This window comes from Lynx canadensis, chromosome B4 (genome assembly GCF_007474595.2).
Source record: "Lynx canadensis isolate LIC74 chromosome B4, mLynCan4.pri.v2, whole genome shotgun sequence".
NCBI classification, from domain to species: Eukaryota; Metazoa; Chordata; class Mammalia; order Carnivora; family Felidae; genus Lynx; species Lynx canadensis.
This window is the reverse complement of record NC_044309.1, coordinates 91,814,222-91,839,105: the sequence shown is the minus strand read 5'-3', so window position 1 is coordinate 91,839,105 and position 24,884 is coordinate 91,814,222. Positions and strand designations below refer to the sequence as shown.

Here is a 24,884-nt window from a genome sequence, read left to right as displayed (position 1 = left end):
ATTCAGATTAAACTGAAAAATAAAAAAAAGATACATTATGCAAACACTAATCTTAAAAAAGCTGGGGTGGGGGCGCCTGGGTGGCTCAGTCAGTTGAGTGTCCAACTTCGGCTTAGGTCATGATCTCATGGTTTCTGAGTTTGAGCCCCACATCCGGCTCACTACTCTCAGTGCGGACCCTGCTTCAGATCCTCGGCACCTCCCTCTCTCTGCCCCTCCCCTACCTACCTGTTTTTATTCTCTCTCTAAAGTAAATAGAACATTTTTTTAAAAAGCTTTGAAAAAAAGCTAGTGTGGCTTTTCCATATTAACATAAGAGAAAATATATTTCACAATAAGGTATATTTAAAGAGAAACATTCTATGCCCATAAAGGTCAAACATCAAGAAGACATAATTATAAATGTATATGCACTTAAGTCATATAGCTTTAAAATACATGGGAGCAAAAACTGATTATCAAAGATAAACTATCATAGTTGGAAATCTTAAACACTCCTCGGTATTTAATACCAACAACAACAAAAAAAACACAAAGGATATAAATCTGAACCTTATCAACTACCCTGACCTTTCTAAAACATTATACCCAACTACTGCAGAATATACTTTCTTCCAAGTATAGATGGGACATTCACCAAGGCGTACCACACGCTGAACCATAAAAGAAACCTAAGTAGACAAAACAAACATCCTGAAATTTTAAAGAGTATGGTTCTCTGACCAAAATGGAATTAAATTAGATACCAGTAAAAATAAACATCTAGATAACCTCCAAACATTTGACAATTGCTTCTAATAACCCATGGATCAAAGAAAAATCACGCTGAATTAAAAATGTTTCAGACTAGGGGCACTGGCTGGCTCAGTAGAGCATGCAACGCTTGTTCTCAGGGCTGTGAGTTTAAGCTCCACATTGGATATGGAGATTATTTAAAAATAAAATCCTGGGGTGCCTGGGTGGCTCAGTCGGTTGAGCGTCCGTCCGGCTTCAGCTCAGGTCATGATCTCATGGTTTTTGAGTTCGAGCCCCACGTCGGGCTCTGGGCTGACAGCTTGGAGCCTGTTTCAGATTCTGTGTCTCCCTCTCTCTCTGCTCCTCCCCTGCTCGTGCTCTGTCTCTCGCTCTCAAAAATAAATAAACATTAAAAAAAATTAAAAATAAAATTAAAATCTTAAAAAATAGATTTCTACCAGAATTTGTAGAATGTAGCTCAAGAAGTAATTAGAGGCACATATATGTCTTTAAATGCTTAAAAATGTGAAAGGAAGAAGATGAAAAGAAAATAGTAAAAGAGAAGCAATCTATGAAATAGGCAACAAACAATAGAGAAAATTAACAAAACTTAGTTCTTTAGTAAGTAAAGTTGGTAAATCCCTAATTAGATGAATTGAGGGAAAAAAAAGAGAAAACACAAATTATCAAAATCAGAACTGAAAGAGGATATTCACCGATGACACTGATGACCCGTTTAGGTAGAAAATCCCAAGGAATTAACAAAAACTACTATTAACCAGGAAAGTATGAGATACTATGGTTCCCTGTGAAAACACTCAGTATTGTTAAGATGTTGATTCTCTTCAGAAATCTATATCGCTTCAACACAATCCCCATCAAAATTTGAGCAAACTTATTTGAAGAAGAGAAATTGACAAACTGATTCTAAAATTTACATGGAAATTCAAAACAACAAAAACAAAAACCAACAACTAAAAATCAAAGTTCTCTTGGGAAAGGAAGAATGAAGCTACAGAACTTACACTACCTTACATCAGGCTTCTACAGATCTATACCAGCATTTTTGAACAAAGGGCAATTTTTACCCTCCAACAGACAGCTACCAATGTCTGGAGACATTTTTGGTTGTCACTCCCGGGGGGAAGAAGGAATGAATGGTACTAGCAAATAGTGGCTAATGGCCACGATGCTACTAAACATCCTACAATACACAGGAGGCACAGGATAGCTCTTCACAACAAAGAATTATCTGCCCAAAAAGTCAATAGTGGCAAGGCTGACTAATACACTACACTAATGTAACAGTTTTGTACTGGCAAAAGAATACACAGAGACACAACAGAGCCTCGGAATAAACCCACATTTTAATAGTCAATGATTTTTGACAAAGATATCAATGCAATTCAATAGAGAAAAGAAGGTGTTTTCAAGAAATGTTGCTTCAGCAACTGGAAATTTATGTGAAAAAAAATGAACTTGGGGTAGCTCAGTTGCTTAAGCATCCGACTTTGGCTCAGGTCATGATACTGCATTTCCTGCGTTCGAGCCCCACATCAGGCTCTGTGCTGACAACTCGGAGCCTGGAGCCTGCTTCAATTCTGCGTATCCCTCTCTCCCTCCCCTACTTGCACACGTGCTCTCTCTCTAAATAAACATTAAAAAAAATTAAATTAAAAAAAAAAACTCAATTCTTACTTCACAAAAAATTCAAGACAGATCACAGGACTAAAAGTAAAAGCTGAAACTCCTAGGCTTTTAGAAAAAAACAAGAGAAAATTGTTGCAACAAAAGGTAAAACTAAGGTTTCTTATGATAGGGAAAACAATTACCACGAAAGTTAAAATTAATTTATGAATTAAATCAAACAAAACTGAATTTAAAACTAAAATTAAAAACTTAAGCTTATCAAGTTGGGAGAAAATATAAAATATATGTATATATATGAATTGCCTATATTTCCCCGCCTCAATTGGGAAAAGTCCAGCAAAAAAAAAAAAAAAAAAAAAGTCTAACAAACACAAAACAACACTGTCATCATGGACATGTAATTAAAACTACACCTATACAAAAACAAAAACAAAAAAACTACACCTATACACTTATTGGAATGGCTAAAATTAAAAAGTGACAAAACCAAACGCCGAGGAGAATGTGGAAACAACTGGGACATTCGTGTAAAATGATAAAATACTTTGGGAAACAACTGGGCAGTTTCTTAAAAATCTAAATGGACAACAGCAATTTCATTCTTAGGTATTTATCCATAAGGAAAGACCTATATCCTAAAGAGGACTCATACAAGAATGTTCATTTTATCTCTATTCAAAATAGCCAAACCCAAGAAAGAAACCAAATACATAAATAGATATCAATGGACTACTAATCAGTAATAAAAAGTCAAGAAATACTAATACACTCAACATGGATGAATCTCACAGATATGGTGAGTGAGAACAGCTGACACAAAAGAGGACATACTGTATAATTCCATTTATATGAAGTTCTAAAACAGGCAAAACTACTTTAAGGTAAACAAAACAATGGTGACCTTAAGTAGGAATGTTGTATGTGAGATAAGAATACAATTTTATCTTTTTCAAATGGTTAACCAGTCTTTAAAAAAAAAAAAAAAAAAGTTCAACTTCCCATCACGTAGTTTCAACGTTTATTTATTTTTGGGACAGAGAGAGACAGAGCATGAACGGGGGAGGGGCAGAGAGAGAGGGAGACACAGAATCGGAAACAGGCTCCAGGCTCTGAGCCATCAGCCCAGAGCCCGACGCGGGGCTCGAACTCACGGACCGCGAGATCGTGACCTGGCTGAAGTCGGACGCTTAACCGAATGCGCCACCCAGGCGCCCCACCATCACGTAGTTTCTATTCTATTTTACTCCATTTGTCCATTAATGCCTCACTACTGTGATTAGAGAAACATAATAGTCTCTTCATATCTAGTAGGGCTAAGCAATACCTCTCCAACTTCAGCAACTGATATACTTTTTCAGACTTTTCTTGGCAAACACCTGCCTCCTTCCCTCTCCCATCAAAATATACTTTAAAATGGGGCGCCTAGGTGACTCAGTTGGTTAAGCGTCCAACTTCGGCTCAGGTCATCATCTCACAGAGTTCATGAGTTCAAGCTCCACATCGGGCTCTATGCTGCCAGCTCAGAGCCTGGACCCTGCTTCAGATTCATCATCTCCCTCTCTCTCTGCCCCTCCCCATCTCGTGCTCACTCTCTCAAAAATAAACAAACATTAAAAGAAAATTTAAAAATATTTATTAAAATATACTTTAGAATCAACTTGTCTAGCTTGTGGAAATAACTGATTTTTACAAGTAAGTTAGCACTAAGCTTGGAGAGAACCAACAACTTGTTGAGTTATCCTATCCAAGGGCATGGAATGTCTTTCCATTTATTCCAAGTACATTTTTGTCAGGGGTCAAAAATATTTTAAAGTTTTCCTTAAGTTTTGAAAAAGATAAAACTATAACCTTACATACACCATACAATACCCTTACTCAAGGTCACCACTTCACACTTCTTGTTACATTTCATTCCTAGGCATTTTGTCTTTCTGTTGCTGTAATACATGAACATTTGATTCCATGAGATATTCCAATTGGTTACTGCTTGCTTATATGAAAGCTACAGATTTTTGTTCATTACTTTCACATCGTATTACTTCACTGAATTCTTCCTATTTGCGTTAAATTTTTTTGACTGACTTGATTATTCCCACGTTCCCATGAACCTCTTCCAATTCTTACGTGTCCAGTTTTATTACCCACTTGTCCTACAGTGACTAATACCTTCAAAGAGAATCTAGTGGAGATAGAGACCATCTTTGCTTTGTAGCTGATTTTAGTTGTAAAGGTATCTGGTAATTTATTGGCTTTTGGGCTGAGGTATGAATTTATATGTTTGTGTACTTGTAATGCTAAAATAGGTCTTGTCAACTCCATGTTATTAAATGTTTCCCTTGAAACAGGTAGCGAATTTTCCCTAGTCAGATAAAGCATCCCTGACCTGACCTGTTCTTCACTCCAATGACATATTAAGTAGGATATTGGTCTTTGGAAGGTGTTTCACTCCTCTAATTACACTAAGTAACCTAACTAAGTGTTCTGTTTTGTGTTGTTGTTGTTGACCTAAGTGTTGTGTTTTGTGTTGTTGTTTTTTAATTGTCAATGCTGAATCTTACCAGTGCATTGACAACTGTTTTTTCTTCCTCTTATCTGTTAACATGATGAGATATACTGATCAAGCACATAATACTGAATTGTCCTCATATTCCTGGGATTGATCTCACTTGATCGTGGTCTATTACACTTACTATATTGTTGGATTATACTTTTAACATTTAAATGGTTTGTACTTTTCTTTTTTAGTATTATCTTCAGTCAGGATTTGTTATCAGTAGTTGGGTTTAAATAAAAGACAGGGAAGTTTTCATACTTTATGTTCTGAAATAGTCCTAGAACTCTCTGTACTGGAATTATCTGTTCTTTGAGGTTTCAAAGACTTGTGTGAAAGATTTCTGGGCCTGAGTTTCTTTTGGGTGATAGATTCTTTAATAATTTTCCCAATTTCTCAATAAGGCTACTTAGTAATTTATCTACTGTGATTTTCCCTCCTCCAAGAATCACTCTTGGGTTTTATCTCCTACTGTATTACTTTTGTTTACATCTTAATTCCTTTCTTTTTTCCTGAACATATGCCATTTCTTCCCCCAACCTGTTAATTTTAAGTATAAAAGGTCTTCAAAACATCAAAAGCTCAGGTTCCTAATGATACATCCAAGTAAGAGCTATGTACCTCTCAACTCTCAACCTGGGACAAACACTACTTTCAAAAGCTGGTAAATGCTCAGCATATATTTTGAACAGAACTTAATTTTATTAAGCACAGGCAAAAACAATAAAAGATAAAAAATCATGATTAAAGTAAATTATACTCATTTGCATTATTCTGCATCTTATCTTTTGAAGACACATTTTAAACTTGCAAATGTCCCAAGTTAAAGAAAATTGTACTGCAGGTCTAGAAATTCTATGATGACCAATGATTTCTCACATTTTTGCCTGTTTTTACAGCAAGTATGTAAAAGCTTAGCCTAAAACAAACTTAAAACCTTTATAAATAAAATGCAACAAAAAAGTAATCATGAGACTTTATTTAATGCTTTATTTAAACTGATGCCTAATTATCATAGGGCATACAAAATGACAAAATTCCCTAATCTGTCATATGAAACTAAACGTTATACTTTCTAATAACTTACTACGTAAATTGTTAAGGTTTTCTAGTATTTGATATGCATAAATTAAACTATTTGTGAATAGAATTTACTGAGAACTCAAATTCTGTACCTGATTACTAAAAGTAAGAGGCAAACTGTCAATATCATGCCCAATTAGATGCTCCTACTGCACTGTACACAAAAACAATTGGAATTCCCACAATTTTTAGGAATAATTCTTTGTAACTGCTGTGTCATCACTGTTAATTTGGACTAACTATGGTTTTAACTGCTGCTATTGTTTACAAAGTCTTCTTATTTTTTATTTCCCTTGATCATTGGTTCTTAAATTTTCATACAGAGATGAATAGAGGCAGGGAGGCCTTGTAACCCAGCTAAAAAAAATCAAGTCAAACAAGTGAAAGAACCACTCTTTCTGAAGTTTCATATATATATTTCACGCAAATTAAAATACCATAGGTGCACTTGGGTGGCTCAGCCGGTTTAGCATCCAACTTCAGCTTAGGTCATGATCTCAGGGTTCATGAGTTTGAGCCCCGCATTGGGCTCCATGCCAACAGTGCAGAGCCTGCTTAGAATTCTCTCTCTCCCACTCCCCTCCGCTCCCTCCCTCCCTCCCTCCCTCTCTCAAAACTTTAAAAATAAATAAATAGGGGCATCTGGGTGGCTCGGTCGGTTAAGTGTCCAACTTCATGATCTCTAGGTATAAGGGTCGAGGCTCCACGTTGGGCTCTGTGCTGACAGCTCAGAGCCTGGAGCCTGCTTCAGATTCTGTGTCTCCCTCTCTCTCTCTGCCCCTCCTCCACTCACACTGTGTGTGTCTCTCTCTCAAAAATAAATGAACATTAAAAATTTTTTTAAATAATAAATACCATAAAAAGCCACATCTAGTCAATATAGAAACTTTAAGAAGTGTGTATGTACCACTTACAAACATTAAACACCCACGACTCACCTGCAAACCCTAAAGAAAACTACAGAAAGACACAGCACAAGACTAAGATAATTTACCAACTATTACACTAAATTTTTTAATGGGGTGGTGGAGGTGGGAAGCAAGTAAAAAACACTTACCATTTGACAGCTAAATTCTGTACCTCTCCATTTTTATCTTCCAGTAACTTCAAAATCATTTTCACTACTTTCCTTTCACTATCATCATCCAACTTGATGGAATCTTTCTGCAGTTCTGTCATCAAATCATTTGTAGCCATAAACCTATCAAAAAATTAAACTGATTGGTAATTAAACATTTTTAAGCATTAATTTTAAAAAAAAGATTCTCCTCCAGGTTAGTCCTGTTTTAAGTTACTGACAGGACCTACAGTGAGTGCTCTTTCATTCTAATTAATAGCATCATTGCTTCCAGGAGGAGAAAGGTGCCTTTATTTTTTCTTTGCATGCAGTTTGAATTTTATCTAGGAAGCCTTTAACTACAAACATTAAGAATACCTTCTTGTTTACTATTGTGTGTGTTGGGGCACGGGGGGTGGGTCACACATTACAAAATTACTGGGAAACTTCCAAAATACAAATTCTCACCTCTACCCCAACTCCCATCACAAGGTATCAGGTGTATTTTCAAAATGATAAAGAGGTGATTCTAGAACATCATTCCATCTGACATCCAGACCCCTCAAAAACCACTTCCACAGACAAGTTTAATACTGAATAGTCTGACAAAAAACCCAGATTGATCAACTGTCTAATCTCAGCTTTAAAGTAAAGGGTTAACAGGAGACAAAAATAAGGTAAACAGATGTTCAGATTTTTTCCTCATATACCTCACCAAACAACGGTCTTAAAAGTAATTTCTCGTAGTAATATATATAATCACATTGAAATAAAGCCTCTCAAATCTGTTTAAGGGCCAAATGAATTTTTCCCATAGTTCTTGGTTCTTCTCTACTTATTGAAATAACCTTACTTAAATAACAATTACTTAATGCTTTTCTCCTGTATTTGAACCAGATCCAGTTTGAGGAGAAGTGTAGTTATTTTATGTTACGTACAGAAATGTCAAATCCATGTTTAGATCAATTAAAAAACACAACTATTGGAGCTGAAACGATAAATAACTACACAGATAGTCTGGCAATATAGGCAATAAACTATGGGATAAGGACTAGCAAAACAACTTATTTAGGAATTTAAGGAGTTAGTATGTTCATTCACTTAATGCTGATTTGACAAAGTTTTAAACTATAATGCAAGCACAATTCTTACCAAGTTTTATAAAACAGCTTATAAAGAAAAGCCTGTGTTCAAATTGGCATTACACAAGGTAAAGTAAGCATGCACTTTTTTTAAATGAACACAGTTCTAATTGGAAGCTCCTCTCCATTTTATATGATGACAAATGAAATTAAAACCACACGATATTCTAGAAAATAAAAAACAGAAATGAGCAGCATACGAATGCAGGCACTTTACACACCTTAAGCCATTTAACATCTTAGCCATTCAACTTACATAAAATCCATGAAATAAAACGTCAGTAGTTAGTAGTTAGGCGCTCTAAAGACCCCTGAAACGCTTATTATCTGGTTGAAAAGAATATGGCAATCTTCAACTTAGGTAAAAAAGCAAATAATCTAAAGGCAAAAAGTTGTTTTATGGTTCTGAAGGGAGTCTACTGGTACACAGGTTCTTTCCTTTATTTACCACTTATTTATTCACTGCCTATTATGCTACAAAGGCTGGACTATGAGAAAGGACAAAAAGTAAATAAACCTTGGCTCCTGACCTCAGAGGAGTCTACTCATTTTCAAAAATCTATGATTAATCCAAAACCACAAGGTATCACCTCACACCAGTCAGAATGGCCAATATCAAAAATACAAGAAATAACAAGTATTGGCAAGGATGTGGAAAAAAGGGAACCCTCATGCCCTGATGGTTAAGACGCAAACTGGTATAGTCACTAGGAAAAACAGTATGGAGGTTCCTCAAAAAATTGAAAATAGAAATACCATAGGACGCAATTCCACTGATGGGTATCTGCCCCCCAAAAACAAAAGCACTAATTCAAAAAGATATATACACGGAGCACCTGGGTAGCTCAGTTGGCTGAGCGTTTGACTTCAGCTCAGGTCATGATCTCAGACTCTGTGAGTTCGAGCCCTGTGTCGGGCTCTGTGCTGACAGCTCAGAGCCTGGAGCCTGCTTCAGATTCTGTGTCTCCCTCTCTTTCTGTCTCTCTCAAAAATAAATGAACATTAAACAAATTAAAAAAAAAAAAAAGATATATGCACCCCTAACTTCATTGCACCATTATTTATAATAGCCAAGATATGGAAGCAACCTAACTGTCCACTGATTGATAAAGAATGATGGAATATTACTCAGCCACAAAAAAGAATGAAATCTTGTCATTTTCAACAGCATATATGGACCTAGAGGGTATTAAAGGGGATTCAGAGGCACAAACTCTAGTTATGAAATAAATGGCAGGGATGAAAAGTAAAGCATAGGGAATATAGTCAATACTGTAATAATTTAGTATGATGACAGATAGTGACTATACTTATGGTGACGACTGTGTAATGTACAAAATTAAAACTGTCGAATCGTTATGTCATACACCTGAAATATAACACTGTATGTCAACTACACTTCAATACAAGTATTTTTTAATTTAAACCTATGATTAATGGTTAAACATTTTTTTTAAAGTTGAAATAAGCACCAGTAAAATTAGCAACAGGTATTTTTACAAATGAGGAAAAACAGATTGAAATAGTATTAAGTTATACCAAAAGTTACTTTTTATGGTGACCCCAAAACCAGAAGGTTCTAAGAATTTCTTCCTTCTGTTAATTTGATATAAAAATTTGCACTATAAATCATCTTATAAAAAAGTTGTTTGACAAGCTTAAAATCTGTCCATGGCAGATTCAAAAGACAATTTGTAAAATGTCTCTTAAGCGTTTACTATTTTAGGTATGGTGCTAAGAACGAAGATGATAAAATAGACTCAGTCCCTTCCTCTTAACCTTTTCATCTAATACGGCAGACAGGTAAATGTACAAATCCCAATCTTACAGATTTTGAAAAATACTCAAGGACATTTGACAATCATCCCACCAAAGAACAGACTATTGGTTTGGATCTCAAAGGATTAACACCTTTGAGTGTTAATTTGCATGGGGAAAGCTGGTTTGGGATTTAAAATTTTCATTTTTGTCTGTGTTAGTGTGGGGTGGGGTTGGTAGCACCAACAGCAATGCGAAGGGATGTAACGCTTCATGAGTGAAGGGCCAAGAAGCAGTTAAGAATGGCTGGGACACAAATAGAAAGAAACCTAACAGGAAGAAGACGGAAATGTAGGTTGAGGTCAGGACAAGAAAGGTCTTACATACTCACTGACTATGTAGTGAGAACCTATTATGTATCAAGTACTATGTTAGGCTCTGTATAAACAAGAGATGGTAAAAGCACATAGTTCTGCGGTCTTGAAGCTTACAATACAGTCAAATAGAGACATTTTAATTAAAAAAAAACTACATATATGGGTTAATTATATATGTAATTATGAACAGAGATAAATGCTAAGAAGGGAAGGAAAGGAATACGGCACAAAGAGAACTCAATGGTATAACAAAATAACCTGATGTAGACTGCATTGGGGGGTTGTGCACCAGGGAAGAGTGAGACCTGAAGCATGAGCAGGAAATTTTTTTGGGGGGGCGGGGAGCAGGGAGATGGCCAAGTAAGCAAGGACCAGGAGGTTAAAGAGATTTGGGGGTCTTATTAGGATTTTAGTCTTTATTTTAAAAGCAATGGGAAGCTACTGAAAGGCATCTGAGGTAGAGATGGGGAGACTATGGAAATGATTAAATGTGCATTTCAGAAACATTCCTCCAGCTACATACACTATGGTAAGAGTTTGGAGAGAACCAAGCTTCCTTCAGCCAAATTGAATGGAGAACAGTTAGGAGAGTTCGTGCAGCAGTCTAAGTGAGAAATGATGGTAGCCAGAACGAGGGTTATGACAATCAATGGAGGAAGAAAATTGGACATACAATCGATCCTCATTATTAGCAGAGTAAATGCATTCTTGTTTCAGCTCACACACTGTAGAGTATCCTCTTCTCTATGTATTGCCACATCTTTTGCATGTTTGTGCTTTCTGTTAGTAATTTTGCTGTTTAAAATGAACCCCAAGCATAGTGAAGTACTGTCTAGTGTTACCAAACTACAAGGCGGCTGTGATGTATCTTCCAGAAAAAAATACACGTATTAGATAAGCTTCTTTCAAGCATGAAGTTAGTGCTGCTGGTCATGAGCATGTGTGAATGAATCAACAACGTAGTTTAAATAAGGTGTCTTTAAACAAGAATACACAAAACAAGGTTATGAGCTAACCAACTATGAAAATGTTGTGACTAGAGGCTCACAGGAACCTACCACTGTACTTCTAGAAGGCTCAGAATCACTAATTCAACATTCATAGTAACTTTATAGTACTAACTACTGAGAATAATAAGAACCAATCATTTGAGATTTAAAAGGTTAAAGTAAGTCTTTGAAATGGATTAGATATGGGGATGGTAAGGGATGAGTTAGAAAATGGACAAAGGAGGAGGAGGAAAACCACAGGACTTGGGTGTTACAGTCAGGTATGTACCCCTTCAGGAGTCTTACTGTGATTTAACAGCCACTGCCACATTGGATGGTTCCACCACTCATCTTACAACAGGAGAAAGGATTAAGAAACCTGGCTTAACTACAGACTACACTGAATGTCCATTCCTCAGAATCCTAATCAACAAAATCTCAGCAAGAGTGAAGGTGTGCACACCATAAATCAATGCCCTGCAGCCAAAAGTGAGGACTGAGAAGGAAAAAAACTGTAGCTCTGCACTTCAGGAACTGATCTGAGGCTTATACCTCTATCTCAATGTTATTTCAAACCAATCTGATACTTACCGCTAAAACATATTGTTTTCCTGTACAAACAACCTCATAGAACATCCATCTCAGACAAGTTCACTTACCACAAAATATGGAACATCCCCTTTCTAACTCATTAAGTGACTGCTTCTTCTTCAATTAGTTTTGCCTCTGCTTTAGTCTTGCCCTCCGTGTATTAGGATGTCCAATGATGGAATTGCCCCACTTTCCAACAATCCAATCTAATGGGAAACTCCACTTCCTCAGACCCTTCCCAAAATTACCCAAATGAATAGGACCCAACATCTTTTTACTGAGACTTCGCATAGTGTGTGTTCTCCCTCACTGTAATGGTAATAAACCCAACCTGTGTCAGGGATGACTCTACAAGAGAATTTCAAGGAGTAACAAGTGGTAAACAGTCCTTGTATATCAAGTAGATAAACAAAGAAAATATCCACTGAATTAGTTACATAGAGCTTGTTAGAAATTTGGGGAAAAGTAGCATCGGTGATCTTAGGTGGGCAACAGCTAAGGAGTTTAGAGTTTGTCTTGCAGTCAATGGGAATTAGTGGGGAAGGCAATGATCAGCTGTGACATTTGGAAAGAAAACTCCAATGGAAGAGTTACCAACAGACTGGATTAAAAAGAGGCCTGAGACGGGAAGACTAATTTGAGAAATACTCATCAGAGAACTAAATGAGACAGAGAAAGGTAGAAGGGTGACATCAAGGTTTTCCAAATTGGGCCATCTGGTAGATGGTAATCTAACAGGACAAAATAAGAATAAAAATGGCTTAAGACGGGAGACAGGGAAGTTAGAACGTTAACTTCCAGGCTTCTACAGGAGTCCTAGGTGGATGTAACCTACAGGCAGTGCCATTTCATTCATTATTCAATAAGCAGTTGGGGGGTACCATCATTAGGAACCGTGCCAGGCTCTGCAAACAGTTAGGAACACCTGGCTTATTCTACTGAACTGAAAGTTCCTTGAGGTGAGTTATTCATCTCTAGTAAATCCAAGGTAGAGATGTAGAAACAGTGGTAGAAATAGATACCTTATATTGCACAATGAGCAGCTCTCACAACCCTCCCCTCATGTACAAACACAATTTTACCCTTGTTACCAAAAGAAAGCTAAATAATACCGGCCAAGTGCATCATGTAGTGAACCAATTATCTTTCAAAGAACTTACCACTATCTCATTTTTTCTTATTTATTCCCTTAGAACATGAATTTAGGACAGTCTTAGTATTGTTCATGTAAATAAGACTAATTTTTAGTACTCTTTCTTCTTCCCAGTTTCCTCAATGAGGTCTTTCTTCTATTTTTCAGTGGTGAGCCTTAATCATTGCTGATAATCAGCGTTAGCAGTACACCTTTATCAAGAAAAATCACGTAAGTGAAATCCAGTAGCTTACTGCCATCAACCAGCAAAGTACGTAAAAAGTGCCCAGACATCACCTTCTTAACCTCTACAAATCTATTTCTTCTGATTAAACTTACTTTTCTGCAAGTACAAGTTGTCCAGAGAACTTAGCTAGTATTTATTGTTACATTATTGTAAATGCCCATGTAATACTTTCAGCTGTAAGACCTCTACGGTCCCTTCCAGCTCTAAAAGGCTATGATTCCATACCAGACCTGAGGTTTTTATTAATTAGCATTTTAAAGTTTCCAAGAGAAAATACCTTCTAATGTCCAAAACAACACATAAATAAATAAATTTGGTAACATAAACCATTATCAAGCTAGGAAATTCTGCAATGCACTAAAAAATTATTTTAAATTGTATCAAATGATATTAAAAAAAAAAAAAGATTGGGAGATTTTACAGTGGTTTCTGGAAGACATTTCCCAAAATCCTTACATGCTTTTCTCTCAACTCTGGAATTAAAATCCATTCAACTAAAACAAGCACCTATTAAGAACCCGCAAGGCCAAAACAGTACAGGATTCAGTTCAGTGAAACAAGGTCCCCACCCTCAATCAGTTCCCTACACGATACTGACCCCCAGCTCCAGTCAAAATTACCTACTCCCTCTCCCCCAATGGAGTTTTGTACAGTGTGCTTTCATACTTATACTCATTTTCTCTACCTACAATTTCAAGGCCTAGCTCAGATCACTCTATGAACATCAACCTCCTTGCTTTCATCTTCTCTGCCACTTAAGCCTAATAACTACATACTGCCCTGGGTTCTTCACCTTTTTATAAAAATGTCTTAACCATTCCACAAGCATGGAGTATTACTGAGGGCAAGCACTAGATCTTAAACATTTTGTAGTCCTTCTCAGGGAGTTACTAAAAGCATCTTCTAGCACAAAATATTCCATAAGCCTGAGAAGGAACTGAAATTTAAGTTCTTAGTCTTAAATGTACTCTACTCAAAATTCTGGAGAAGTAACATAACATGGTAGCTAAGAGTTCATGCTCTGGGGGTGTCTGGAAATCCCAGATCTAATGTCTAACCCACCTTGGGCAAGTACTTAATTAATATCACCACATCTAAGATTCCTCAACTGGAAGAGAGACTGTTAGTATTCACTTTACTAGTATCATAATAAAGATAATTAGGATCAAGTGTACGAAGTCGACAGTAAGCATTAATGTTAACTATTATGTAGAAAAAAATAAAATAATGGTAAATTTTCTTTAGCTCTTGATTCCTCATAATACCGTAATTCAGTTAGTGGTGAAGCATATGAAAATAAAAGCAAAACTTTAGTTACCTCAACTCACTGAATTTTCAACATTAATATTCATAAGTGGAGCATTCACATGATTCGTGAACACTAAAGTTTCCATTTTGTTATCTACAGAATTACCTAACTACTGGCACTAAACCTTAACATACCACCTTCAGGGACGCCTGGGTGGCTCAGTTGGTTAAGCGTCCAACTTCGGCTCAGGTCATGATCTCCCAGTTTGTGAGTTCGAGCCCGGCATCGAGCTCTGTGCTGACAGCTCAGAGCCTGGAGCCTGCTTCGGATTCTGTGTCTCCCTCTCTCTCTGGCCCTTCCCCTCGCAAGCTCGTGCTCGTGCGCTTGCTCTCTCTCTCTCAAAAATAAACATTAAAAAAAAAAAGATACCACCTTCAAAGAATACAGAATACTAAAACACGAAAGGACGTTAGACCCCCCCCAACTGAACCCATGATTTAAATCTTACAAAATGATTCTTTAAAAATGCTGACATCTGAAAATTTTGAAGCCTATACCCATTTCTTTACATGAACAGACTATGTAGTTATCCAGAGACCTAAAATTTCAGGCCTATTAGGGACCTTTTGTAATCACTCATGTACAAAGTGAAAATTTAATCCCAAATAAAGTAGCCTGCCCAAGATTTCACAGATGGTTCACAGAAAAGACTCCTTAGAACCCATGACTAGAACCCATATTTTGTGACCAGCAGGTCATATTCTCTATGGATTCCACCATGAGAATAATAATCTTTTTTTTCTTTTCAGATATAGCATTGTTTTCTTCTGCCCTTAGCACAAGTAGTGCTAAGTGCCCTTGCACATGTTTGATATTCCAGACTTTTAACTTTGTCCTCAAGATCTTTCTGTTGGTAGATATTTTAAAGCATGTAGCAACAAAGTATGATATTTATACCAAAATAAATTTCAAGTGAGAAGTTAAAAGGCATAATTTTAAAATAGAACACATACATTCAAATGTCTGTACTGCAATTATACAGAAAAATGTTCAAAATACTTGACTTCAAGTGCTATTTTAATCAATCTGTTAAATATCTGTAATTTAATATACACAGTGCTTTAGTTCCAAAGACTTGTCTGTTAACTAGATGGCTTGAACATAAGACATGTCTTTAGAACAGAGTTAATAAAAATCTTAATGTCAAGGGGCACCTGGGTGGCTCAGTCAGTTAAGCGTCCGACTTCAGCTCAGGTCATGATCTCACACTCCGTGAGTTTGAGCCCCACGTCGGGCTCTGTGATGACAGCTCAGAGCCTGGAGCCTGCCTCAGATTCGGTGTCTCCCTCTCTCTCTGCCCCTCCCCCACTCACATTCTGTGTGTGTGTGGCTCTCTTTCTCTCTCGAAAATAAACATTAAAAAATTTTTTAAAAAAATCTTAATGTCAAATTGCTCAAGTCACGGTTTCCACACTTATCTTTCTATAATGTTCACCAACTATTAGAAATATATCAATATTACACTTTTAGAAAAATAATCCACCAAGCAGTGTTTTGATTTACTCTGGCTGAAACTGGCAGATAATCCTTATCAAGTTCAACACTGACTATAACTTAACATCAGAGCAATATTTCTTTCATATAGTTTAAAAAACAAAACATGAAAGCATGTATGTATTATCTTTATAAGAAATTTAAGTATCTTCATTCAAAAATCACATATGCAACATTCACATGACTTGATTTGTTTATACCAAACATATTACCCATACACAAGTCTCACTGGCTGACCAAAACAGTGCCATTATAGGAAAGTGCTACCTACCTCTAGTATGAAATTGCATACAATCAGAATGATATTGAGTACTTTTACAGAATGAGCCAAACAGACAGAAATGGGAAGGGGGCAAATCTCACCACACACTCTACACAGCCTAAGTATGAATACACACACACACACACACACACACACACACACACTTAAATGTGTGTGTGTACATATCACCCAAATATGTATTTCAATTTCAGTGTCTTGCACTGGGAGCAAGCAAAGCTCCAAAGGGAAGTAAACAGAATTCTAACTCTAAAAAAAGCAAAAAAAAAAACTTTTATTTTCTCCAATAATCTTGATTTTGATCTACACCACCCAAAACAAACACGTCTCTTCCAAAAAGTCACAACACTAAAATCTTCGGTATTAGCAAACCGGGTTTAAAAAGTTTCAAATGCAATACTTAACTCCCTAGGTAGCAAAACTTTAAAAAATTCATTTCTGGCTTTGAAGTCACAGAACCAGAACTGTATTTCACTGGCCATTTGAATACACCAGCACATCAATTTAATTAGGAACGTGATCATTACATTTTTCATGGTTCTCTTTTCACAAATGGGGAAATTTCTTCCTGGCAGGTAAGGTCTGGATGGGTTTTCAGGTGTTAAAGGGTACTGTTCATATCTACATAAAACTTGTGTAGACTTATAACTTATAGCCTTAAGACTTTGATTACAGCCACGATTTTAATAGAAGACTATCTGTTCTTTTCTTTAAAATGCACACAAAACACAATCAACGAGCCTTAGAGAACAAAACAGGTATCAAAGAAATATAAAGCTTGTTTTTAGACCAGGAGCTTATTTATTCTGTGATAAATAAGGATAGGAAGTAGGAAGGAAGAAATCCAACAATTACTGTAATGCAAAAAATAAAAATAAAAGAGAGAGAGAGAGAGAGAGAAACCAAGATAACCCGTGAAAATATAATATTTCTTCAATACGCATGCTACAAGGTTTGGAAACGATTGCACAAGTCTTCTGGAACAGAACTGCTAATAAGTGAGGCTTCATATTCACCACCCCCGTATTTGAAAACTTCTATCAGTAAGATCCATTTGCTCATTTTACTCTTCTGTTTAAGGTTCAGGAATTCACCTTTCTGGCAGTAATTCTGGATATAAGGAAATGAGACTGGAATCCCCAATTCCTGCTTAGTTTTTACCTGACAAGGAAAAATGACAAGAGACGCTGGCGGGAAAACCCTGCGAGTCAAGTTTCCCCAGCCTGGCTCCCCTCCACCCCACCCCCTTCTTCCCACCTTCCCGAAAGGAATGGTCCAAAGAAAAAGTTTATAACCCAATCCAGGAACAGCCACCCCAAAACAAGCACATCATTGAAGCTGAATGCACCTAGGCGCACTCCCAGCTGCGGGAAAAGAGGCGGCACCTGGGGCCCGGAGTGGGCAGCAGCCAGAGCCCCAGCGAGCAGGGCGGCCTAGTGCCTGAGGCGGGCGGGCCGGTAGGCCCGGCCTCCCGGTCCCCAAGCCTAGAGCAACTCCCTTCCCCACAACGGCGGGTGATTTTGCCCCTTCACGCCACCTGGGACGCGAGAATCATGTCTCGGGATTGGGGTTGGGGGCAGGGAATGCAGTGGCGGCGTCTGGGGACGCAGAAGGGGCCTCAGACCAGCGGCGGGCAACCGCCTAAAGAATGGGGGGAGGGGGCTGGAAGGTGGGAGCGCACAGGAGCCTGCGGGAGCGGGGAGCGGGGTGGTGGGCCGGAGACCTCGGGAAGGCAGAGAGACCCGCCAAGGCCAAAGGGGTGGGGCAAGGCCTGTGTGAGGGCCAGGGCCGCGGATGGGGCACCCCAAGGTGGGCGCAGGGTCGGATTTCGGCCTCACCTGAAGTCCTTGTCGCTGGATGTCATTTTTTCCAGCAAATTGGAAATGTGGTACGAGGCGCTCGCCATGTTGACGGCCTCGATCCCGCCCGCTGGCGTTGCTGGTGCTGCTGCCCGCTGCCGGCGCCGCTGTAGCTGGGGCTCCTCCTCTCGCTTGCGGCGGCTCCCGCTTCCAGGGTCGCAAAGCGACGCCGACGCGGACTAGGGAGGCGCCTCGACAGGCTGCCTCCTCCTCGGTGAGGAGCGGGCCTGTCCCGGAGGAAGCAGAGGCTTCGGGGCCGGCCTAACGACGGCGCTGCTCGCAGGAGAACGAGCTCATGGGCAGCGAGGAATACAACAGGGCCTCTCCGGGGAGCTAGACGCCTCTACTCGGATCCGTCTCGCTCCCACTCTCTCCGCACTCGCTCCCTAGGGCAAGAGGCCAAAACCCGCCTCCTTCGCTCCAGGGGCGGGGGCGGCGAACGCGGGACGCCACGGAGAGCTGGGGTCAGGGTTCACGAAGGTCTCCCCACGCACGCTGTAGAGACGCTAGTTAAAAGGCAATCCTGTTGGCTGAAGACTCCGTCAGTCTTCGCGTGACCCGCCTTTCAGAAAGCATGACAACGACCAAAATGGGCTGTTCTCGCGAGACTTGAAAGCGACGGTTAAAGGACGGGGGGGGGTGAGGGGTAAGAGCATGCTGTAATCTGAGAATAGCTTGATTTTTTTTTTTCTGTACGACAGTACTGGGGAAGGTTTACGATTCTTAAGGAGTATAAGGCCATAGAGTACTGATAATTAAGGTGCAGCGTGGCAACCAACATAAGAATTATTAAAAGGAGCTTTCATTTCGAATCGGACGCGTGGCCTACTTCGCCTTCACCACGGGGGAACAGTGTTGCCACGTGAAAACCACAAATCCCAGAATGCAGTCGGGGTTGTTACACTGAGTCAGGATGTGATTGGCTGAAGGAACTTGTAGCTTCCTCATTGGCTTCCGTGAGAGGAGTGGATGCCGGGATTTGTAGTCTAGCGAGGCAGTTGTGGTGGATAAAACGTTTAGCTCCCCGCGCCCTTGGTTTCTGCCGCGGGTTTGGATTTCCTCTTGCAGCTCTTTTTGCTGTTGTGGGGTGTCTGCAGAGCTTGGCTGCTGCGGTTTGGGCAGGCGCATTGCGGATCAGTTAGTGTTCTTGGCAGAGATGTAATAGAGATTTCCTAGCGCTAATCCTTGAGAATGATGGTAGTCTCATCCTCTGAAGGCAGCGGAGTCTCTGCTGGCTCCCTCAGTGCATGAAAGAGCTAGCTAGCTCCCTAAAGCAAGGAAGGTCAACGACCAACGATTGTATTCAGGCCTACTCGTTTTATTCAGATTATCTAAAGGACTATCCTCTGTAGTCAGCTCTTATGGATTTAATAATCCTGCAGTTGTGTATTTTATTGTTTCCAGACACACACATACACACACACAGCAGTGGGAGATCAGATACCAAATCTTTTGCTTTAGTACCCACGTTTTTATCTGTTTAATTGGAATTGGAGCTAGCTAACAGGCCTTTCTAAAAGAAGAATGGGAAAGCCCAGTCAGGCGACAACAAAAATTGTCTCTCTTACTGCTCTTGTTAAGAAAAAGAAAAAGCTCCTTACTTCCAACTATAAAATCTGACGCTTCCCTACTGTTCTTTCCTGTAGTTGTCTTTTCTAAAAGTCAGGCACTGTTATAATCAATAACGGTTAAAACCGATGAAATGTGATCTGGCCTCATAATTCATACCTAAATTTTCCCCTCGTTTACCCCCACATGTCCTTTTACTTTAATGCTGTGTTCCTCCCTAGTAGCACCGTATCTTTTCACTCATTTTACCCAAGTCAACCATCATTCTCTAAGAGTTTCAGCCACAGTTAACTCCCTTCTGAACAACCTTTCCACAATATTTATACTAACTATGCTTTGCACATCACACACAAACAAGCTGGTCATTTACCTCGGGTGGACCCCAAGGCTTAAAATCTCAGTCATCTGGTGATAACATTTTTTTTTAGCCTGAACTAGTCAGACACCAACTCATGTTTTCTCCATTTGTGTATTAAATCCTTTCATTTTTCAGTTTCCAACTGAACTATGATATTTGTTGCCAGACAGCTTGAATATAAATTCTGCTTACTGACACTTATTAGCTGTCTTAGGCAATTCATTTTAAGGTCTCTGAGCCTCGTTTCTTTATGGCTAACACTACAATCATCAGAGTACAGTATTATCCAATCTGGCTGTTTTAAGAGTCAGGGTGGCTCAGCAGGTTAAGCGACCGTCTTCAGCTCAGGTCATGATCTCACGGTTTGTGGGTTCGAGACCTGGTTGGGGTTCTGTGCCGAGCGCTCAGAGCCTGGAGCCTGCCTCAGATTCTGTGTCTCCCTCTCTCTCTGCCCCTCCCCTTTTCATGCTCTCTCTCTCTCTCTCTAAGATAAAGTAAAAACATTAAAAAAAAAAAGAGTCAAAGGAGCCATTGTCTGAGCCAGCTAGTGTTGCCATAACTAAATACCATAGATTGGGTGGCTCAAACAACAAGAACTTGATTTCTCATAGTTTTGGAGGCTAGAAATCCAAGTCCAAGGTAATAGCAAGGTCATTTTATCCTAAGGGCTTAGCTTGCAGATGGTGGCCTTCTCATTGTGTCCTCATGTAGTCTTTCCTGTGTGCACCCACACCCCTAGTATCTCCTTCTCTTCTTTTAAGGACACCAATCCTATCGCATTAGGGTCCCTCCCTTTTAACTTCATTCAGTTGTAATTGTGTCCTCATTTAACCTCAGAGATCTCTTTAGCGGTTCTGTCTTCAAATACAGTCACACTGGAAGTTAGGGCTTCAACATTTGAATTTTGGGGGGCACACAGTTCAGTCTATAACAGATATCCCATATAAACTGTTCAGCACACTACTTGGAACGTAATAATATTTGTAAATAATATTTCTGGCATTACAAAGGTCGTGGAAAGCATCTAATAAAAGTCAGCTATTATTAGTAGAATATTCTCTCGGTCTTTTACTTGTCCTATCCCAAACCATTCTGCGTAGCCAGTTTAGAGTATTTTAAAACATTGTTTTTAGAGTGCCACTCAGCAATTTAAAAGGTTCAGTGGCTCTCTACTACTGAATGAAGTCCAAATGTTTTGGCAATCAGTAGCCCCCTTCATCTGTCCCTAACCCTTTTTTTCCTGAACTTTCTCCCACTATTCTAATATAGGAATTGCTCCCATCAATTTTTGGAGTCCCTCAAAGACCCAACTCCAAGTTTTTGTACAATCATCACTATAATAATAAGCCCTTACTTATAGGTCAGGTGCTAAATTCATTTAATCCACATTTTAAGTATGAGAGGCACAAACAGCTGAAGTAACTTGCTAAAGGTCACCAATAAGGTACAGTTGGGATTAAAATCCAGGCTATGTGGTTTCAGAGCCTATGCTCCAAATCTCAGTACTAAAACGCTTGTCCCCACCTGGAATGCTATTCATCTCCCCTGTCTCTTTCTAGGATCTTGAACCACTATAATAGTGTTTATATTCTAGCCTCCAACAAGAGTGTAAGTTTCTTAAGAGTGTATACCAACTTTAAACAACTACTGCTTCTTTCAAGTACTTAGCCCATGCCAAATTCATAAGAGACACTCAAAAGTATTTAATTTGGGGGTGCCTCAGTCAGCTAAGCATTAGACTCTTGATTTCAGCTCAGGTCATGATCTCATGATCATGAGATAGATCCCCGTGTTGGGTTCCACACCAGGCATGGAGCCTTCTTAAGATTCTCTCTCTCTCTCTCTCTCTCTCTCTGTCTCTCTCTCTCTCTCTCTCCCTCTCTCTCCCCCTTTCCCCTGCTCATGCTCTCTTTCTTTTTCACACACACAAAAAATACTTAATTCTGTTTTGTATTCTTGACCTCTTAGAGATTTGATCTGTGTATTGTTGAATATAGCTTGTAACTAAACAGTGGGAAAATGCTTTCCTTTAAGGATCTGTAAATGCTAAATTAATTTTAAGTGCAAAAGGAAATAAATAAACCTAGACAAGGCTGTCGTCCAAGAGTTGTCTTTCTAGTCAATGGTCATAATGGAAAACTGAGACAAGAAAAGAAAAATGGTGTCCTTCAGCTCTTTGAAGCTTCTTCAAATATCAACCAGTAGGTTGGCTTAATTCACAAACATTTATTGAGTGACTACACTGTTCTAGGCAGTGTACTAGATACTGGGGATGCAAAGATGAGCAAGAAGACGTTTTCCTTCATTTGGGGGAGACATTCATGTTGACCAAATCTTAAATTTCATACAATTTTTTTTTTGTATTTTGTCTAAAGGAATGGATCCTGAAATTGCCTTTAAGATGTAAATATGATAAAAGGTAAATATGGTAAAATGTAAATAACTATCAAAAGATAACTCTCAGTAAAGAGAAGGCAATGGAAACAATACAATTGACTTATGAAGTCATATGAAGTTGTTGGGGTACAAGCATGAAATGTTACTTTGTGTTTTGTTTTTCAAACAAACGCTGTTAATTCTTTTACATGACTCTTAATGACATATTGGGCAGATCCCAGAACTTTACCTTTGAAGTCTTCAAAGTTCAGTCTAGTTTTGTTCAACGTCCATCCTGACACCACCTCCTGTTTCTATACCCCTTACAGTTAAAGGGAATGACAAGGGAGAAGATAAGGGGAAAGAGGAAATTTTTCTTTATTTACCTGCTTATAGTTCTACCTCTCTCTTGACTGTTGATCGCAGATACCCAAAGACCGACTGGCTCATGAGGGTCAAGGTTGTAAGTTCTTTAACGTGTCTTTCAGAGGTCTTCCTTCTGCACACGTCCATGACTTAACACATCTGAGCATTCCCTAGTCCTCCAGGTGGCAAATAGCACTCACAGATGGAGGCCCTCACGAAGGCTCCTGCCTATCTTATTTTGAAGGGAGTTGCTTACTTCGCCTGCTGAAACTCAGGCATCCTCGCCATTATGGAGGGGGTTCAGACTCCTGCACTGCAAGACCTCTTCCTGTACTGCCATTTCTCACCATTTTTCTTCTGCTCTCCTCAAAAGGGCACAAATCAGTAGGCGACCACCCAAGGGGGAGTTGGGGGGTACCAACATGAAATTTATTTAGTGTTTTGGTTTTTTTCATCACTGCTCTCAAATACACTCTGTCAAATACTTTCCTTTACCCTTAAGAACACATCTTGGGCAGACCTCAAAGCTCTCCAGAACTTTCTCTTCCTTCAGAGATTCTCATTTCTTCTGGGTGGTGGGGATATTTTGTTTTTGGTTGGTTGGTTTTTTAGAACGGGAAGGGGAGGAAAGACCCAGCACCAAGCACTTTCTGTCAACTGATGATTTCCACATTTCTCTTAGAATGTTCTCTTATCCCATGGTAGCCCTCTTCTATGGACTGAGAGGATGTTGCTAGGATGATGGTAACAAAGTCACTTCTAAGAGGGATGGCTTCGTGGGTCTCTTTAAAAATGGGATATTTTATGCCTAACATTTTCAATCTAAGGGCTTCTAAGAAAATAGAAGTGTCTCATTTCATACATATGTGGAGGGAATGTGTGGAAAGAGACATCTGAGAATGTGGAAGGGCAACAAAGACAAGTTTAAAATGACAATGACTCTTGTATAGGGAAATGATAGGTCTGGAGTGATATGACAAAGAATGAAACTTTCTTTTTCTGTTTTATGACTATTGAAGCCTTAATAAGTACCGTACAATTTCCCAGTGATTTGAGAGGAATGCTATTCAGTTCAGGTTAATTTTCCAAAAGATGCTTCAGGGCTTTATATCAGTTTCCATTACTACAAGGAGGCTTCCCATTATTACAAGGGGGCTATAACATAGCATTTCCCAAACCATGTACTGGTCCCAAATACTAATTCCATAAGATGTCAATAGAAGCAGATATTATTGGGGGGTGTGTGTTATGGCGGGTAGCATTTTGGTTTAAAAAAAAAGTTTAGGAAACAGTTTTATTAAATCCAGACAAATCTCAGGACATTCCATATGCTAATGTGATGTGAATACCCAAGAAGAATATATAGAATCCCTATGGACTGACCTGTGTGTTTCATTCACTCCCCACCCTTACAGGGGTGACAGGTTCAGATGCTGAAGGGCCAGCTTCCAGTGGTATGGTATTTGGAGACAGGACCTTTGGGAGGTATTTTGGTTTAGATGAGGTCATAAGGATGGGGCCCTCATGATGAGATTAATGCCCTTAAGAAGAAACACCGTGAGTTCTTTCTCTCTCTGGGTCATGGGTCTTTCTCTCTCTAGGTCTCTCTTCTGTGAGGACACAGAAGGCAGTCAACTACAAGCCAGGGGGAGAGCTCTCACTGGTACTCAACCATGCTGACACCCTAATCTGGGACTTCCAGCCTCCAGAATTGTGGGAAATACGTTTCTGTTGTTTTAAGCCACCCCAGTCTATGGTATTTTCTTATAGCAGCTTAAGCTGACTAATACAAGTATGCAGGTACTTTACACATTTGAGCATAGAGGTTTGTTTAGAGTCCTACCTATTACCATTTCAAGGAATGAGTACCACGAAACATTGAAAATCTTGTTTCATTGGTGAATTTTATTCTGAATTGAATGCCGCATGGGTGATGGGGAAAAAGACAATCTTGGCAGAAA

General features: G+C 39.1%; 1 protein-coding gene across 2 annotated transcripts in view; it reads right to left on the bottom strand.

Annotated features, from left to right (window-relative positions):
- Positions 1-18,674, bottom strand: part of CAND1 (cullin associated and neddylation dissociated 1) — a 42,983-nt gene extending 24,309 nt beyond the window's left edge. Inside the window, exons 1-2 of one of the 2 annotated variants that reach the window (XM_030323154.1) lie at positions 18,234-18,674; positions 7,077-7,220 (exon numbers count right to left, since the gene is read on the bottom strand). In XM_030323154.1, coding sequence (XP_030179014.1) covers positions 7,077-7,220; positions 18,234-18,301 — 212 coding nt within the window. In that variant the 5' untranslated portion in view covers positions 18,302-18,674. The remainder of the gene's footprint in view (positions 1-7,076; positions 7,221-18,233) is intronic. The other variant, XM_032594010.1, reaches the window with a different exon arrangement.
- Between the last annotated feature and the right edge of the window lie 6,210 nt (positions 18,675-24,884).